The following is a 16,025-nucleotide window of genomic DNA, read 5'->3' as shown; positions in this document are numbered from 1 at the left end:
GCAATTTAAAATCCTGTGGCTTTTTACTGAAACCTGCTGTAGAGTTGATGCTTTGTGAGCTCTTTGGGTTATTTCCCATGCAAATGATAAGTCCAAGAGATCAAGCCTACTGATGTCTGCTTCCTGGAGAAGGCTGCAGACTTGCTTTGTCAGATGGTTGTTTACCTGAAAACATATTGTGCCCAACATTGGTGATCTATTGCCTTTTAACAAGTAATCACATTAACTCGTAATGTGTGCTCATTAGGGATGTTAGGTCTCTTGCTCTTTGTTTTTTTTCCTGGTTAATAATGTCATTATTTTAAATCTGTATTTGATCAGCTCTTTGTAGGCGACACAGTTTCCTCCCATTATAAAATTGAAGATTCTAAAATTACATTAAGAAAGAAAAAAACAGTTGTATCCATTGCTAGGCTTATTATATAGGACTTTTATGCCTGTTTTGAGTAGAGTTTAAACAGATTTCTTTTGACTTTGCCTTTGTTTTTTGGGGAAATATATCATTCAGTGAGGGCTTTCCAGGTGACTCAGTGGTAAAGAATCTGCCTGCCAGGCAGGAGACATGGGTTCAATCCCTGAGTTGGGAAGATCCCCTGGAGAAGGAAATAGCTACCCATTACAATATTCTCGCCTAGGAAATCCTTACAGCCCATGGGGTTGCAAAGGAGTCGGACGTGACTTAGCGACTTAGCGACTAACAACAATCTTTCAGTGATGAGCCTCAGTGTCACCTTTATATAAATATTGTGGGTAATCACGCTTGTGCACACACTCACACACTGTCTCGAGCTATAATGTCCTTCTGTCACCAGCAGATCCACTTGGGTAAGTGTCTTTGTTGTAAATACATCTTTTGGTTATTTATTTCTTCTGAGTTTTTAGTGCGTCTGTCTCAGTGTAGATTAGATGACCTTCAAGGACGGTCTTTAAAGGACAGAAGAGCGGCTCAGTGTCACCTGAGGAGTCACGAGAAATGCACTTCCTTGGGCACTGTTCTAGCCCCGGTGGTTCAGAAATTCAGGGATGCAGCCCTCATCTATAGTTTCCTCACCTGTAGTTTCCTGTATGAGTGATGCTTCTATACCTTAAGGGTTGAAGACCACTGATTTAAACTAGCTGAGAATTTTGTTGGCATTATGGATTTGAAATCAAGCTACAGATTTGGGTAATTTCAGTTGGAAATGTCAGTCACATCATCTGTTAACCATCTAGACATCGGTTTGATGATATACTCTTGGAAAATTAACTTATTTGTTGGTTTAGAGAGAGATCATACTTTTGGAAAAAGCTTTTATGCCACATACGCTTCAGAATAATAATAGCCCGCTTTTGGTTTCTTACACTGTCATGAATTAACTATTCTGTGAAGTAGATAATCATCTTATTTCTATTCTCTGGATGATGAAAACGAAGGCGCAGAGCAGCGAAGTTAGAGACCCGATTCCAGCTCATGCTGTCTAGTTCTAGAGCCTGCACCTGTGACCTCTGGGTATAAAAGTCTTCCCCATCTTACCGTCTCCACAACCCTTCCCCCACACTGAGGCCCAGCAGTGAGAGGTGAACGCCATGAATGGAATGGCTATACTTCTTTTAGGAAAATAGGAGTCATACTTGCCTTTACACCAGATTGGTTTTCAGTTTTAAGGAATGTATGTGAAGTGTTTCTAAGACCTTAGGATGAAACAAGGCTGGGGGGCGGGGAAAATCCTGCCTATTTTCAACAAATTAATATGCCACACGAAAGGAACACTATTTCAGTATACTTAACTCATTTACGTTTCCAGATTTCTGTAGTGCTGTGACTAGTGAGTTGAGGGGTAAATGAAAGGCTCCAGTTCTTGATCTCTCCTCTTTATCTCTGCTCTGACTAACTCACAGCCACACCTGTCTGTGAATCTTCTCTGATGGTGTTTAGTCTGTCGTTGGAAGACAACTGGAAAAGTGAACTAATTCTGTATACCCTAGAATTTTTATATGCACATGGCTTACTTGGTTTCTTTTTTTATCGAGTCTACTAAAGGTAGTCTGTTTCTCCGAAAATACATATTTGCTTCAAATAGGATTACTGGGAATGGAGAGTGCCATGCCCTGAAATGGTAGGAACCTGTGGTCCTTGTGAAACTGGGTTGGGGAGGAGATGAAGAGGTAATGATGCCCTTGGATTAACTCTTAATACTCTTTTAGTTCTCTTGTCTTATGGTTTTGAAATGCAATTGTGTTGATAGTAGTGAACGTTTTGATGAGGGACATGTGTTTTAAGGCGGTTCTCATGTCATCTAGTTTGGCTTTACCTGTTAGAATGTAGACGTTTAGGTTAGACATAAGATAAATTCCAAAAGTAAGGAGTATTGAGCATTGCGATGTTTAGCAAAAAAACAAACAAAAAAGAATACTATCTCTGGTGATCCAGTTATTTGTCATCCTTGTCCTGCGTGTTTTGCTTGAAAGCAGAGGGGTGGTGTCTATAATTAATCCGCTTGACAGCCATAATGCTCCTCGGATGCTCTGAGTTTGTTGGATGAAGGCCTCATTTTGGCCATACTGTTGACTATAAGCTATTATCTTATGAAGCTTTCCTTTACAAATCTAATTATAGGAGCCCCTGATTCTCTTGATTTAGAAGAAATTACTCCAGGTCAGGCGTCATACTACTGAGAAGCTGCTCCTAATTTCCTCCTCCTTTGGCCCAGCCTGCCCGCAGCGTGCACACCCGTTCTCCTCCACCAGCCCAAGGCTTCTTCCTGCTGTAACACTGATTTGAATTTATTCTCTTCTGTACAGAATAATATGGTCCATTGAATGCTTCAACTGAAAGAAATAATGACTGGAGGTGAAAGGAGAGTTCAGAGCTCTAATAATCTCACCACTGTGGTCACATCCTTATGAACTCACACACAAGTTTTGGCAACATTTCTAGTCACTTATTTTAAAGAAATGAAGATGACTAACATCAGACTTCAGTTAAATCCAGTTTTCCCTTCTCAGAACATTTGGCTTAAGGAACATCTTTCAATTTCTATACTATCAATGCAACACACCTTCCAGAGTTTTTGGATGTGTATCCTCCTAATTGCTCTTAAAATCAATTAAGTCTTTGTGAGTTTGAGATATTATCTGAAGAAAGAAAACTAATTGATCTGGAGGATAAGATGTTCAGAACTCAGTTTACAGGGAGGTGACCTTCTTAACGCAAGGACAGCAGTGGGCTAGCATGAAAGGGGATGACTAGGCTTCCATAGACTGTCCCCTGGATTCTTTCTCCTGCCCGACAGATGTGTCCTTCAGGGCATCAACAAGAGAATTACTGATCTTTTGGGCTTCCCTGGTAGCTCAGACAGTAAAGAATCTGCCTGCAGTGCAGGAGACTTGGGTTTGATCCCTAGGGCTGGAAAAATCCCCTGGAGAAGGGAATGGCTACCCACTCCAGTACTTTTGCCTGGAGAATTCCATGGGCAGAGGAGCCTGGCAGGCTCCAGTCCATGCAGTCTCAAAGAGTCGGCTATGACTGAGTGACTAACTCTTGCACTGAGCTTTTACAGCCATGCAACTTCAGAGTGTTGTAATACTTAACTGAAAGAGCTGAACTTAACCGATACCTTTGGTACTATGTGGTCCATTTTCTGAGATTGACCTTATTCTCATGTGTATGTTGCTATTTGAAGACTTGGACATTTTCTACATGCACAAAAAATTGATGTAAACCAATCTTGTAGGCTATTGAAAGAGAGTTTCTTTTAAAAATGTTGCCTTTCTTCCTTGAAAGCTAGTAACAGCTATCATGATTTCCCTAGAAAATGTTAAAAGTCAGCAAAGCTGTCTTCATGCCCCATATACAGAGTGACCAGAGCTTTGGGCTCCCCCCCCCGCCCCCTGCCAGCTAGCTGCAGGCTTCTCTTGTCTCTTTAATTCCATCCCCTGACTCTTACCTCATGACTCTGCCTCTGGCCCATCCCCTGAGCATAATAGGGCCAGTGAACTGATGCAAGCGTCTCACTTCTTCACCTCCAGATTTCCCTGTATTTTCACCAGCTTTCATTTCTGTCTGTGGTTAAGTAGAAAGATGTCCTCGTCTTTCTTCTGAAGTTAAATCCAGACAAGAGGTCACTGTTGCCTGTCCCCTTTGTCAGTATCATCTGCCTTCCAGTCCGGATTTCCTTTCTGGAGACTCACTTGAAGCATAGCTTTGAAACGAGAGTATGTCATTGGTCATCCTAATAAAGGGATCACTTTCCTCTCAAGCTATTTTTCTCTACACTCAGCTGCTAGTAGGTGTGGGCTACTTCCGTCAGTCACCATTGCACCACCACTCTCATCCAGCCTCCTGTTTCCTCCTCTCTGCCCCTACCGCTCTAGAGAAACTTCTCTTTTGAGGTTCACACGTTTTTTGGTTTTTTTTTTTTAAGAAATAAGTCAGGGAGCCAGCATCCACTGTAATTTCCTAACTGTTTTCAACACTGTTGATGGTCCCTGTTATTAACTATTGCTTCCCTCACTTCTGTGACCTTGACTTCTTTGGTTACTTGTTAATTATGGAGAGTGTATATCCATCATTTGATGACTTATTTATCCCCTTCACTGTTTCAGCATTCTTCCCTCCCATACTCCGTCCAAAGAGAACATGGGGGATTAGAATCCGTTCTAGTGACATGTTGCGTTTTTCCCTAAGCTATCACTTCTACACTATACCTGCTGTCAAACCACCTACTAGACATTTGTAATATGTTTCCACCCACCCCTTGAATTTCTCTCACCTAATGGTGAATTCATGAGCTCCCTACCCTTATAACCTGCTCCTTTACCCACCAACAGATTTTATCTAGTGAGTCCATCTTGAAACTTCCCAATCCTTTCCTAACTTCTTTCAGGTACCTCTTGATTTTGCGTCTTATTTTTTATTTCTACCATTAAGACCTACTTTATACCCTACAAACTTTTTTGGTCTTTCTCTCTGCCTCTCATTTCTCATCTTCAGTTTTTCAACACTTAGTTATCAAGCCAACTTCTCTATAAAACAATGTTTTGCTCTTATCCTCGCCCCTGCCCCATTCTTTTAGTTTTTTGATTGATCTACTCTATTATTCCTTGTTTCACATATTTAACAAATATTAAGCGCCATTAAGGAGAATGTAAATGTGAATAAAATAGAGCTGGGTTCTTCCTCGCAAAACTGAGAGTCTAGTGGAGCAGACAGACATGTAACAGATGCTGAGAAAATAAGTGCTATACACCGTGGTAAATGCTCCAGAGTCTCTCCTCCCCATCCCGTCCCCTGTCGTGAGGGTTTTCACTAAACTCGGGTGACAGGAATGCTGTCGTCCTACACAGCATTTCTACAGGTGCAGTTGAGGGTGTTGAGAGCACTTCAGGTGGCAGGAGGAGACCTGCAAAGGAAGGAAGTGCTCAGCGCCGTTGGGAAGCACTGAGGAATGTTGTCGGGAGCTTCCCCGGGGAGGTGCAGTAATATGAGTGGGCAGCAGTGGGTGCTGTGTCTGACATGCCACTAAGCCTTTTTCCAAACATCTCAGTTCTCACCCAAGCCTTGTAATAAAGGAGGTGTTACCAGTTTTTAGAGGAAGAATCTGAGGCTCAAAAAGGTTCGTTTTTCTGGACCATGGCGTTGGCAAGGGCATACCTTGGGTGCAGTCACAGCCTTGTCTTACCCTGATCTGGGGCTGTTACTTGACGAGTGTGGAGCCCTGGTACTCCATGTCCATAGAACACATGGATCTTTCTAGGATACCTTCCTTCCTCTGTTTGGGCTTCGAGCTCTGCAGATGCTGCCGGGATGACGCTGGATCTGTACTCCTTAATCAGGGGACATTCATCCATGCGTTTTTTTCAGGGTTCGTAGTACCTTGGCTTGCTGTAGGTAGGTACTCTCTAAACAGCTGTTACTAACATCTTTCCATCGCCCCTCACACTCAAGTTTACACCAGAACCGCTTGACAGGTGACTTAGCTGAAAACAATCACCAGGGCACATGACTGGCATCTGAATTTTGTGCAGTTTCCTCATCGCATTTCTGTTCCCTTTGTAGGGCTTATATTTACACATCCCACCAGATAAAAGAAATATATCAGTAATGCTGTGGAGGAACGACAAAATCAGAGATTCGCGCAGTAGCTCAGGTTATAGAGCTATAGGAATCACTGTCTATGTTGACTTTATGCTGGAGCTAGGTCTGTCCGTTGAGACTTTGGAAGAGATTATGCAACTCAGGATATTAAATAACAACTTCTAGAAAACACTGCTAGCTATTTTTTTTTTTAAGAAGGCACATTTGAGCACTTAAAATAACATTTGGGGACGTGGTAGCAAAATAGGTTGGCAGATTATGCAAATATATGTTTCTGATAAAATGTTATAAGGAAGGAAGCAATGCAAGAAGTGGCGCCTTGAATGCAGGCAGGTGAGAGAAAGACAGAATGACAGAGACTGAGCGAAGAGGGACTGAAGCCGAGAGGAAGCAGGGTCTGACTTCAAGACTGCAGAAGCAGAATGCGACTTCGTGCAGAGCACACGCGTGGAGTGTACTCCGTATGGAACATTAGTGTTCTTCAGGTCACAAGGACTCTGCTCCTCTTTGCAGACACTGCTAGTTTATTTGCACAGAATCCAGTTTGTTTTCCCTGGGACAAATCTTTTCCTCATGTGAGCTTCTTAGGGATAGATACTATTAGTGATAGTAAGTACCTCACACGAGTAAGAAAAGGAGATGGGCTAAATGATAGAACTAGGAATTTTACCAAGAAAATTTAGGAATATAGGATCAAAGAGAAAAGAAGACAGAGAAGAATTCAAAACCAGGCATAAGAGAGGACATGTCTTGGATTATTTAACTTTGGTTGAGGAATGTGTTTTTATGATGCGCTTAGTAATTTCCTCTCCTGTGTAGGAAAAACAGTGATTTGAATTCACTGTGTCTGGGGTGGGGGTGGGGTGGGGGCCGGAGGTGGTGTCAGAATGTGTTTGCATTTCCAACTATTTTTCTCACACCCAATAAGACCATGCTGTCTTCTGTTAACATTTGGAAAGAAATATACATTCTTGTGTCTTACACAGTCATGTTGGAAGTTAACAGAACTTTTTTTTTTTAAATAAAAGTACTTGAGGATCCTAGCCAAAATATAAAGTGTTTAAAAATGTTTAGTGAATGTAGAAAACCGAGCTTACTAAGAAATAACATTTTCCATAAGGAAAAATATAGCTAGTATGTAATTAGGATGTGACATTAATACCATGTTAAATTTTAAACAATGAAGAGTCAAAACTTACTCTGTAAGGTACGCCCACATCAACTGCTTCTATTAAGACTTCAGGTCAGTTGATACTTTTTTTTTTTTTTTTAAACTTTAGCAAGTTCCAAACTGGAAAAACCAGGGTGTTGCCAGTGGAGGTTGAGGTGAATTGAAAGGCGGGCCAGATGCCACCAACACACGAGCCAGCATGGAGATGCCGTGGTTAGCGCATTTCATGTCCACGAACCCCGCCCTTTAAACAGGCCTTTCAAAGCGCCTTTAAAACGCCTTTCAAAACGCGTTTTCTCTTTCTCAGGATGAATCTTCAAGTCATGAATGTAACCAGCGCACAATCCTTCTTTACGGAGTGGGGAAAGAGCGGGATGAAGCCAGGCATCAGCTGAAGAAGATTACCAAAGATATTTTGAAAATCCTGAATAAGAAGAGCAACACAGAGACGGGGGGTAAGGAGCCCTCATGCCTTTGCCCCCATTGTGCTCTCTGTCATCTTCCGCCTTAGCAGGCTTTATCAAAGCCATACGTGGCATGGTCAGCAGTGTTTCCTCTCCCAAATGACTGTTACATTGAAATATGAATAAGCACATTGAAATTTTAAGGCCTTGATTCCGTTTATAGTAATCTTTGCATTTAAAATAGTGCCTTCCATGGATAGATAGTGGTAATTTTTACTTGTTCCTCTTTTTTTTCATATTTCCCAAATTTTCTGCAGTAGTCATATATAAAGTATTAAAAGAACTTGCCTGATGGCTCTGCAGGTGAAGAATCTGCCTGCAATGCAGGAGACACAGGATATGTGGGTTCAGTCTCTGTGTTGGAAAGATCCCCTGGAGAAGGAAATGGCAACCACTCCAGTATTTTTGCCTGAAAAATCCCATGGACAGAGGAGCCTGGTGGGCTTCAGTCAAACGGACACAAAGAGTTGGACATGACTGAGTGACTAAGCATTCGTGATAAAGTATTAAAAAGTGGAAAACCCTTAGTCTGGAAGAGGTCTGTTCCCCTAATTCCATCCTCTTCTCAAGCTTGCAGTTGGCTCATCATATTTTTGTTGTTGTTTAGTCGCTCAGTCGTGTCAGACTCTTGGCAACCCCATGGACTGTAGCCGCCAGGCTGCTTTGTCCATGGGATTTCCCAGGCAAGAATACTGGAATAGTTTGACATGTCCTCCTCCAAGGGGATCTTCCTGACCCAGGCATAGAACCCACATCTCCTGCATTGGCAGGTGGATTCTTTACCACTAAGCCACCAGGGAAGCCTCCTCATATTTACATGATAATTTAAATTAGTGAGACTGTAGTGGCTGATCTTTTCTTACGTTATTCAGAAGAATAATTGCAATAGGTAGCGGAGGCTACTCGCATCTCCAAACAATTTCTGTTAAGAAGAAGGTTGGGCCTTTGCTCCATAACGCCTTTCCTTGGAATGCTCTTTCCTCAATCTTTTCACATAGTTTTTACAGTGAAGTTATGCCGTTGTGTTATGTCACCTTATTGCACAATTGGAATTTTGTAATTATCCGCTTCACATTGGCCTAATTACCCTTTCCAAAGTTTATTTTATTAGATAGTCATATGGTTTAAAATGTGATATCATTTTGTATACTCCACCACCACCAGTGGTGTTTATTTCTCTTTTACTTAGGTAATACAGTGGGAAAGTTTGGACTTTCCCTGTGAAAATAGCACACTTCCTACACATGGCATAAACCACCTCTAGGAATTCCACTTTGCTGTTCGCTACAAAATAAATACTGTTTTATGAACCTTTTCCCAGAGGATCCAGTCTTAGGACTTTAATTGAACAAAATACTGAAGCTTGTCCACAGTAGATCTTTCCTACAGAAAAGTGCAGATATAACCAATGCAAATAGCTCTCTTTCCTCTCCATCCTTAGGGTGCAGATGCAGAAGTAAGGTAGGAGGGTGGCATGTTTTTCAGTCTTTAAGTGTGTTTTGGGCACCTGATGTATTAGATCTCAGTGGGACAGCTGCCTGCATGTTATTTACATCAGATTCCCTAACTCTCTTCTGTGGCCACATAAGGAGCTAGTGCTGTAGGAACTCCATGAGGTTGTAGAAGGGAAATGAAACCTGTTGCCATTATCAAGATTGTGAGGAGGGGGAAGAACTGTTCTGAAAAAACTGTTGATCTGCTATTTTTCTCTTTTCTCTCGTAAAGAAAAGAGGAAATAGGCTGAATTTCGAAGCTCAGCAGCTGGCTGGCAAACTGTATCCGAAACTACTTTTTTGTATATTTGGGAATGGGATGGACACAATCTCTTTAGGAGGTTCAGTAATACATGCTTTTCCTAAATTAATTTTAGCAGGTCTTTGCAGATCCTGTGGAATGTTTGGTATTGGAAGGCTGAGGGGTGGGACAAGGAAGGAAGCACTGCGGTGTCCCTTTCTGCTGAGTCCACTTCCTTTCTTCACGAAGAGTTTTTTTTAAAATGCTCCACTGTCGTCTGTCCTATCTTTGGACTAGTCTCTTAAATAGGCAGTTCCTGGCTTGTGAACTCACCAGGGGATAATTGCTCTTCCATGCTAATTTTTGAGATATTCAGTACTAGAGGCACTGCTGAGGAGAGGGGCATCTTCAGTGGGGATTTTGTCTTTCCCACATTCTAAATAAAACTCCTCATCAATCAGAAATATGTTTCTTAATTTGGGGGATAGCAAACTGCCTTCTGCTAAGGAGTCTTAAGTTTAAGTCACTATGTAAACACTAGCATTGATATCCTGGTGAGGCTAGAAAACAGGTTGTCTTAGCATGTGTTTGATTTCTGGTTACAAATAAAAACATGACTTTGAGGAACTCATTAGGTATACTCGCAGATCAATCAGACTTTGCCTGGGAAGGTGGGGTGGGTTCATAGTCTAATGTTGAATTTGTAGTCGAACACAGGCAAGTCTCATTCTACATTTACATTGACAGGTCGCCTTTGGGTGTGAATTTTCAAACCATTAATGAAGTTTATCATAACACAAAAGCCCAAGCTTCTAGGATTAGAGATTCAGTATATGTGCTGCTGAAGTGAGCACCAGAATTAGAGTTGTTTTAAAAAAAATGGAAAACCAAAGTTAAGTCACAGAAGAGCAATAATATGTATTTTGAAAGCAAATGAACATAAAACATGAAAATCTATGAATTACTATTATATTATTGCTTATGTAAATGTCATTAAAATATTCCTTTGAGAACCACCAGTAACTTCTTAAATTTTTCTTTCACTTAGCTATGCGTAAGTAAATAGAGCCTATTAATGTAGACAAACCAATAAAGAGGCTTTTTTGAGTTCTCATACCGGCTCTTCATCCTCAATTCTGTTACTTTTCTTGATGACACACTTGGTTTTGGTCCCAAGAAAAACTGAATAAATATATTAACTTCACTTCCAAAGATCATGGCACCCAAGACTATTGGTGTAAGCTTTCGGTCTTGGATCAATGATGTTAGTAAGTGAAAATTCAAAACTTGAATATTTTAAACACACTTATGACCTGTGAGCAGCTATATTGAAGGCAAAATATCACATTTGTACCTTTGAGAATAGATACTGAAAAACAAGTAGGTTTCATGAACTTCTTTGTTCTTATTCTTTGCATTATATTTGGTGTTATTTGGCAAAAGTTACACATAATCTTGTACCTTATGTTACTCAGCACATTTAAATTCTGTTCGTTTGTTTTAGGAAATAAAACATCCTGGGTTTTTTGCTTGTCTTTTGCCCCTAAACCATACTTGCTTCTTGTTGAAAGAGAAATCTCCTTTCTTTCTAATGTTGTTTTATAAAACATTTGCTGTTACATTTGCCATTAGCAAGTCGTTTCAGTTCTGTTCAGTCGCTCAGTCATGTCTGACTCTTTGAGACCCCGTGAATCACAGAACGCCAGGCCTCCCTGTCCATCACCAACTCCCGGAGTTTACTCAAACTCATGTCCATAATGATGCCATCCAGCCATGTCATCCTCTGTCGTCCCCTTCTCCTCCTGCCCCCAATCCCACCCAGCATCAGGGTCTTTTCCAATGAGTCAACTCTTCCCATCAGGTGGCCAAAATATTGGAGTTTCAGCTTCAGCATCAGTCCTCCCAATGAACACCCAGGACTGATCTCCTTTAGGATGGACTGGTTGGATCTCCTTGCAGTCCAAGGGACTCTTTCTCCAACACCACAGTTCAAAAGCATCATTTTTTTGGCACTCAGCTTTCTTCACAGTCCAACTCTCACATCCATACATGACCACTGGAAAAACCATAGCCTTGACCAGATGGACCTTTATTAAGAAAGTAATGTTTCTGCTTTTTAATATGCTGTCTAGGTTGGTCATAACTTTCCTTCCAAGGAGTAAGCATCTTTTAATTTCATGGCTGCAGTCACCATCTGCAGTGATTTTGGAGCCCAAAAAAATAAAGTCAGTCACTGTTTCCCCATCTATTTGCCATGAAGTGATGGGACTGGATGCCATGATCTTAGTTTTCTGAATGTTGAGCTTTAAGCCAACTTTTTCACTCTCCTCTTTCACCTTCATCAAGAGGCTCTTTAGTTCTTCTTCACTTTCTGCCATAAGGGTGGTGTCATCTGCATATCTGAGGTTATTGATATTTCTCCCGGCAGTCTTGATTCCAGTTTGGGCTTCTTCCAGCCCAGCGTTTCCCATGATGTACTCTGCATAGAAGTTAAATAAGCAGGGAGACAATATACAGCCTTGACGTACTCCTTTTCCTGTTTGGAACCAGTCTGCTCTTCCATGTCCAGTTCTAACTGTTTCTTCCTGACCTGCATACAGGTTTCTCAAGAGGCAGGTCAGGTGGTCTGGTATTCCCATCTCTTGAAGAATTTTCCACAGTTTATTGTGATCCACACAGTCAAAACCTTTGGCATAGTCAATAAAGCAGAAATAGATGTTTTTCTGGAACTCTCTTGCTTTTTCGATGATCCAGTAGATGTTGGCAATTTGATCTCTGGTTCCTCTGCCTTTTCTAAAACCATTTTGAACATCTGATGTTCATGGTTCACGTATTGCTGAAGCCTTGCTTGGAGAATTTTGAGCATTACTGGCGTGGAAGATGAGTGCAGTTGTGCGGTAGTTTGAGCGTTCTTTGACATTGTCTTTCTTTGGGATTGGAATGAAAACTGACCTTTCCCAGTCCTGTGGCTATTGCTGAGTTTTCCAAATTTGCTGGCATATTGAGTGCAGCAGTTTCACAGCATCATCTTTTAGGATTTGAAATAGCTCAACTGGAATTCCATCACCTCCACTAGCTTTGTTCGTAGTGATGCTTCCTAAGGCCCACGTGACTTCACATTCCAGGATGTCTGGCTCTAGGTGAGTGATGACACCATCGTGATTATCTGGGTCGTGAAGATCTTTTTTGTACAGTTCCTCTGAGTGTTCTTGCCACCTCTTCTTGATATCTTCTGCTTCTGTTTGGTCCCTACCATTTCTGTCCTTTTTTGAGCCCGTCTTTGCTTGAAATGTTCCCTTGATATCTCTAATTATCTTGAAGAGATCTCTAGTCTTTTCCATTCTGTTGTTTTCCTCGATTTCTTTGCATTGATCACTGAGGAGGGCTTTCTTATCTCTCCTTGCTATTCTTTGGAACTCTGCATTCAAATGGGAATATCTTTCCTTTTCTCCTTTGCTTTTCACTTCCCCTCTTTTCACAGCTATTTGTAAGGCCTCCTCAGATAGCCATTTTGCCTTTTTGCATTTCTTTTTCTTGGGGATGGTCTTGATCCCTGTCTCCTGTACAATGTCACAAACCTCCATCCATAGTTCATCAGGCACTCTGTCAGATCTAGTCCCTTAAATCTATTTCTCACTTTCACTGTATAGTCATAAGGGATTTGATTTAGGTCATACCTGAATGGTCTAGTGGTTTAGTTTAGTGAAATCTTTCTTGTATCTTAAACAGAAAAATCTGTAAAATGACCTTTGTTCCCTGAAATTAAACTTTCCCAAACAAGATGATGTGTGAGGAGGCTTTTGTTTCAGTAGCATTGACTACTTAGAATCATAGTGTTGGAAGAGATCCTTGAGATCATATAATACAGCATTTTTTTGCTTTTAGATTTGTGTTTGTAAATGCATATATTAAAGATATTTTAAAATAGGACCTAATTATTTTTGGATCTTATCCTCAGAGCTCTTAAGAACAAGACAATAAGCAATGTTCTTCTGGAATAAACAATGTTCGTAGTATTTCTTACTTTTATTTTTTCCAAACTTCTTTATGTTAAATTGGTAAAGTTAGCACTTTTCCATTAATGTGGACAGAGTTAATTCTTTCCTATCCCCTAAAATGTTAGGAATTGTGTAGATTTCCCTTTTTACATACTAAGTTGTTATAGAGTCTCCTAACAAGATGCCAATGGAGTTTTCTGTTATATCCATTTGAACCTGGGTGATTTTTTTCCCCATTCAATATTGATATCGTATTTTAAAAGTCAGCGAGTAAGAAATATTTAAGGAGGGATTTCTTATTAAACCTGGAGAAGGAAATGGCAGCCCATCCAGTATTCTTACCTGGAGAATTACGTGGAGAGAGAAGCCTGGTGGGGCTAGCGCTCCGGTCTCACAGAGTCAGAAACAAGTGAGCAACTGTCATTTCTCATTAATAGCCAGCATTTAAGTATATTACATAAATGAGAATGGTCAGTGTTTAGAAAATAATTAGAATTGCCTCATCAATATGGATCGATCTCAGAAGAATAGTACTGAGTGGAAGAGGACAGATATAAAAAGTACATATCATGTGATTCCGTTTGTATGGAGTGAACAGCACTAATGTGAGCCCCTCCAGGGCCGGCTCCTGGCTCTCTGGGGAGGGCACGTGACTGCGAGGCGCCTGGGAGGGCTTCTAGGGTTTTGGTCTGTGATTCTGTGATTGGAGTTTCATTACATGAATTAATTTCTTTTGTAGAAATTCAGTGAGTCTGTGTACATATTCTGTATGTGTGTGATACTTCAGTAAAAAAAGTATCCCTGAAACAGGTCAAGAGCTTCAATTAAATGAAAAATAATGTATCCACTGTGCGTTTATTTAGTTGGAGATGAAGGACAGAAAGCCAGGAAGAACAAACAGGAAGCATTTCCAACCCTGGAGACCGTGTTCACGAAACTTCAACTCCTTTCATACTTTGATCAGCATCAAGTGACATCTCAGGTAGCCATTAAAGCTGATTTATTATGGAGCTGGGATGTTTCCTTAAAGCTCTTTCACGCAGGGTGTGTATTCACCCTTCGTTGTTTTATAAATGCATTTTTAAATGTATTTGGAACTGTCTTAAAACTGTAAAGTAGTTCAGTTTCAAGTGTTGGTTTACTTTTCTGAGGATTAATGTTTATCCTAGAAATATTTTTACCTTGTGATCACAATCAGCCCTACATAAAGTACTCTAATGCAATACTTACATTATTACATTTTGTGTCCTACATTGCTGATTGATAAGGGAGAAATCTGTTGATGACTGAAACGAAGTACTTTGCAATTGGGAAGAAACCAAATCCATAGGTAGTCAAAGGAATATCTGGAAATTAATTAAGCATTTATAGTTCTACCTTTAGGAGAGTTAGGTCAAGATCTTAATGACAACTTGTCTTATTTCTTCAGATTATATTTGTTTTAAGGATATTGTTTGATTTGTACATGATTTTGTTTTCTATAGAAATATGTTTCAACTTCTAAGTAGAAGCATTAAAATTAAATTAATACATAAATTAAAATTTTACAAAATTAAAATAATACATAAAAGGTATTTGGAATATTGGTCTTCTAATTGCTTTCACTCTTTTCACATAGATTTCTAATAACGTGCTAGAACAAATCACAAGCTTTGCATCAGGAACATCATACCATCTCCCATTGGCTCACCACATTCAGCTCATCTTTGATCTCATGGAGCCAGCACTAAATATCAATGGACTCATTGACTTTGCAATACAGGTATCAGAGGCATCCTGCCTTTTAGCAAAGCAAACCTACTAGGCATTGTGCAGTTTACAGGGAGCCACCCCGTGCAATTTTGTATAGTTGAGACATTCTGAGTCAACAGTATCTAACTAGCATTTTCAACTAGCAGCTGTGTCCATAATTTTCAATTAAATATAATTGGTGTTAAAATATAATAGTAAAAAACGTGAGAGTTTTGACTGTATTTCTTACTTGTCTTTTGTTGTTTTGCTTAGGGAAAGGTGAAAATTTGTTTGCTATTTATAATAGAGTATATTTTAGGTAAGAGCAAAAAATATTAAACATTATTGATTTGTTCCACTATTTTTCTTGTACACATACTTGAGTTCTTTTGTTAGTGTATGTTGTTAGTGAGTAGAAATAAAACATATCTTTTACTTATCCTGTTGGAGGTGTTAGCTTTGTTAATAATAAGAAAATACTGATGAATAACTTCCATTTATTGAAAATGAGGTGTAAATGGAAAAAAATCAAGAGGCTAGGGGTGTTTTTTCCTGAAATTATCCAGTCCAGAACTTTGGACCCCCATAAAATTTTGGCAGCTATTTCAGTATTGAGTCCCTCTTGATGGCCTGGACAGTGATGCCCAGACAGAAGGAGAACTATAATTTGGTAAAGGATTGAAAGTAAAAGCCTTTTAATTGCCTGAGGCTCTGCGATGGTGGTTTTATACGTGTATAGTCCTGCGGCAGAACAAGGAAGGAGATCAGGCAGTTTTAGGATGACTCAGTATATCCAGAGTTTGTACAAGTTCACGTGTCTCCGTATTTGTTGTGGCAGCTGCATGTTTATT

General features: G+C 40.2%; 2 protein-coding genes across 9 annotated transcripts in view; one reads left to right on the top strand and one right to left on the bottom strand.

The window, feature by feature from the left end:
• MED12L (mediator complex subunit 12L) overlaps window positions 1-16,025 on the top strand; it is a 347,565-nt gene that overhangs the window by 260,216 nt on the left and 71,324 nt on the right. For all 5 annotated transcript variants that reach the window (XM_043474000.1, XM_043474003.1, XM_043474002.1 and 2 more), the window contains 3 exons: window positions 7,555-7,702; window positions 14,307-14,425; window positions 15,062-15,205. In XM_043474000.1, the coding sequence (XP_043329935.1) occupies window positions 7,555-7,702; window positions 14,307-14,425; window positions 15,062-15,205 (411 nt within the window). The remainder of the gene's footprint in view (window positions 1-7,554; window positions 7,703-14,306; window positions 14,426-15,061; window positions 15,206-16,025) is intronic.
• The window catches only part of P2RY12 (purinergic receptor P2Y12), a 49,927-nt gene that overhangs the window by 4,044 nt on the left and 29,858 nt on the right, over window positions 1-16,025 (bottom strand). Inside the window, exon 2 of one of the 4 annotated variants that reach the window (XM_043474021.1) lies at window positions 3,927-4,181. The exons of 2 other annotated variants lie outside the window; for them this stretch is intronic. The gene's annotated coding sequence lies outside the window, so the exon portion shown is untranslated. Of the gene's footprint in view, window positions 1-3,926; window positions 4,218-16,025 lie in introns of those variants that run through there. One more of the 4 variants, XM_043474020.1, reaches the window with a different exon arrangement.

The sequence above is a fragment of the Cervus canadensis genome, chromosome 7 (assembly GCF_019320065.1).
Source record: "Cervus canadensis isolate Bull #8, Minnesota chromosome 7, ASM1932006v1, whole genome shotgun sequence".
In the NCBI taxonomy this organism is placed as follows: domain Eukaryota; kingdom Metazoa; phylum Chordata; class Mammalia; order Artiodactyla; family Cervidae; genus Cervus; species Cervus canadensis.
The sequence above is the reverse complement of the archived record's forward strand: the minus strand, read 5'-3'. Positions and strand labels throughout refer to the sequence as shown.